Here is a 2,500-nt window from a genome sequence, read left to right as displayed (position 1 = left end):
GATATATTATATATATTTTATATATATACAACGTATATTTATATACATATATTTATTTTATATATATAATATATATATATATATACATAATTATATAATATGTATATATATAATATATATATTTATATATATAGTTGTGTCTATATTATTACATCTATTATATCTATATATATCTAGATTTCTATATCATCTCTCTCTCTCTCTCTCTCTCTCAATTATTATTATATATATTATTAGTAAACAAATATATATTTATATATATAGAATTATATTGATAATAATTATTAATATATTAATAATGATTTATAATTATATTTATATATATATATATATGGTATATATATAGATAGCTGATGAGTGATAGATAGATAGATATTTATATTGTATATATCTATAACATTAATTCTATATCTAGCTATGTAACAATACATTACATATAGTAGTATTTATACATACATACAGACATATTATTTTTATCTATCTATCTATCTATCTATTATCTATTTTAATATTATTCTAATTTTCTATCTATCTATACATCTATTATCAATTTTATTATATCACATAAAGCACGGATTGAAACCATCCACACAAAACACCACAAGCAAAAGAACGAAAACTCGTGCATACTTTAGTACATACATACATACGTCCGTGCATGCCAGCGCCCAGCGTACGTTCGTGCATACGTGCATACGTCCGTGCATGCCTACGTCCATTCATGCGCCCTTTCGCCCCGCAGCATCACTTACTCTGATCTTCCACGTCGAGGTTGCGCATCATCCACGAGATGAGATCTGCGCCCGTGAACACCGACGGGATCTTGGTCATGAAGCTCTTGACCGTTCTCACCGGTACGCCCGTCTCCTCCTGCTGCATCTGCTCCACGATTCTCTCCATCTGCAAAGGAAACGGCCCCGGACGTTACTAAGGGGGATGGGAAAAGGGGAGGGGGTGGGGTGCCGCCGCCGGGGGGGGTGGGGGGAGAGGAAGGTGGGAGTCTGGGGGGGGGGAGGGGGTGAAGGGGTAGGTTGGGGGAGGAGAGGGGGGTGGAGCGGGGGGGGGGGACGGGCGGAAGGGGGGAGGGCGGGGGTTGGGAGGGGGGAGGGGGGAGGTTTGGGCGGGGGGGAGGGTGAAAGGATGGGAGGTTGGAGGGGGAGGGGAGGTGGGGTGGAATGGGGGAGGGGAAGAGGAGGGGGTAGTGAGGGGGGAAGCTGTTAAAACTACTATAACACACTACGCACACACACACTATATATATATCTATATTTTATATTATATATATATATATAAATATATAAGGTATCATGTATAGAATAAATATATATACATACATATACATACATACATATATATATACACGCATATATATGTATATATATACATACATATATATGTATATATATATATATATATATAAATAAATATATGTATGTATACACACACACACATACTAACACATTTATATATGTATATGTATGTATATATGTATATATATATGTATATATATATATATATATATATATATATAGGTATGTGTGCGTGTGCGTGTGCGTGTGCGTATGCGTGTACGTGTACGTGTACGTGTACGTGTGCGTATGCGCATGCGCGTGCGTGTTCGTGTGCGTGAGTGTGAATATACAGAGAAAAATATTAATGAAAAAACAGATAAATCCAGTCCTACAATAAAAAAAACAAATCACCCCGAACCATCAAGCGAATCCTGCACACGTGTTCCAGGACTAAAAAGGTCCTACAGAATCCTGCAAAATATCAGCCAAGAAGTGCAGAGCCGATGACACGGGAAGTAATGCCAGCGCGTCAAAGAATCCCTTCGAATGATCCAGAAGTTGCGATAACGACTGTCATAACTTCTATAAAGGAGAGGGAATAAATAAAGAGAGAGGAAGAAAGGAATAAAGGTTAATTAGAGAGAGAGAGGAGGGAGAGGAGAAGGAGAGAGATAGAGATAGAAGAGAGAGCGAGAGGATAATATGAGGGAGAAACGTAATTGATGGATTGAGAGAAGAGAGAAGAGAGAGAGAGATGTGGGTGGGTGGGAGGAGAGGAGAGGAGGAGGGAGGAGAGAGATGAGGCGGTGTGGGGGGGGAGAGAGGGGGCGCGAGGAAGAGAGGAGGAAAGAGAGAGAGAGATGAGGCTGAGAGAGAGAGAGAGAGAGAGAGATGGTAGGTGAGAGATAGGTGAGAGAGAGAGGAGAGAGTCGCGGAGAGAAGAGAGAGGGGACGAGAGAGCCGGTGGAGAGAGAGAAGAGAGAGAGAGAGAGCAAGATCGGAGGGAGAGAGAGAAGAGAGAGGGAAAGAGAGAGGAGGAGGAGGGTGCTCCGCCGAGAGAGAGAGAGGAGTGAGAGAGATAGAGAGAGAGAGAGAGAGAGAAGGGAGAAAGGGAGAGAGAGAGGAGAAAGGGAAAGAGAAAAGAGAAAGAGAGGGAGAGAAAGATAGAGAAAGAGAAAAAGAGAGAGAGAATATACCCATGTAACGGA

General features: G+C 40.4%; 1 protein-coding gene across 1 annotated transcript in view; it reads right to left on the bottom strand.

The window, feature by feature from the left end:
• Nucleotides 1-2,500, bottom strand: part of LOC122254441 (Regulator of G-protein signaling 7) — a gene marked incomplete in the record, with an annotated part of 59,598 nt that overhangs the window by 28,747 nt on the left and 28,351 nt on the right. Inside the window, 1 exon segment of the mRNA XM_086541494.1 lies at nt 753-900. Coding sequence (XP_086397620.1) covers nt 753-900 — 148 coding nt within the window.

Source organism: Penaeus japonicus, unplaced genomic scaffold (assembly GCF_977035675.1).
Source record: "Penaeus japonicus unplaced genomic scaffold, GWHDUDI00000001_assembly GWHDUDI00000011, whole genome shotgun sequence".
Taxonomy (NCBI): domain Eukaryota; kingdom Metazoa; phylum Arthropoda; class Malacostraca; order Decapoda; family Penaeidae; genus Penaeus; species Penaeus japonicus.
The sequence above is the reverse complement of the archived record's forward strand: the minus strand, read 5'-3'. Positions and strand labels throughout refer to the sequence as shown.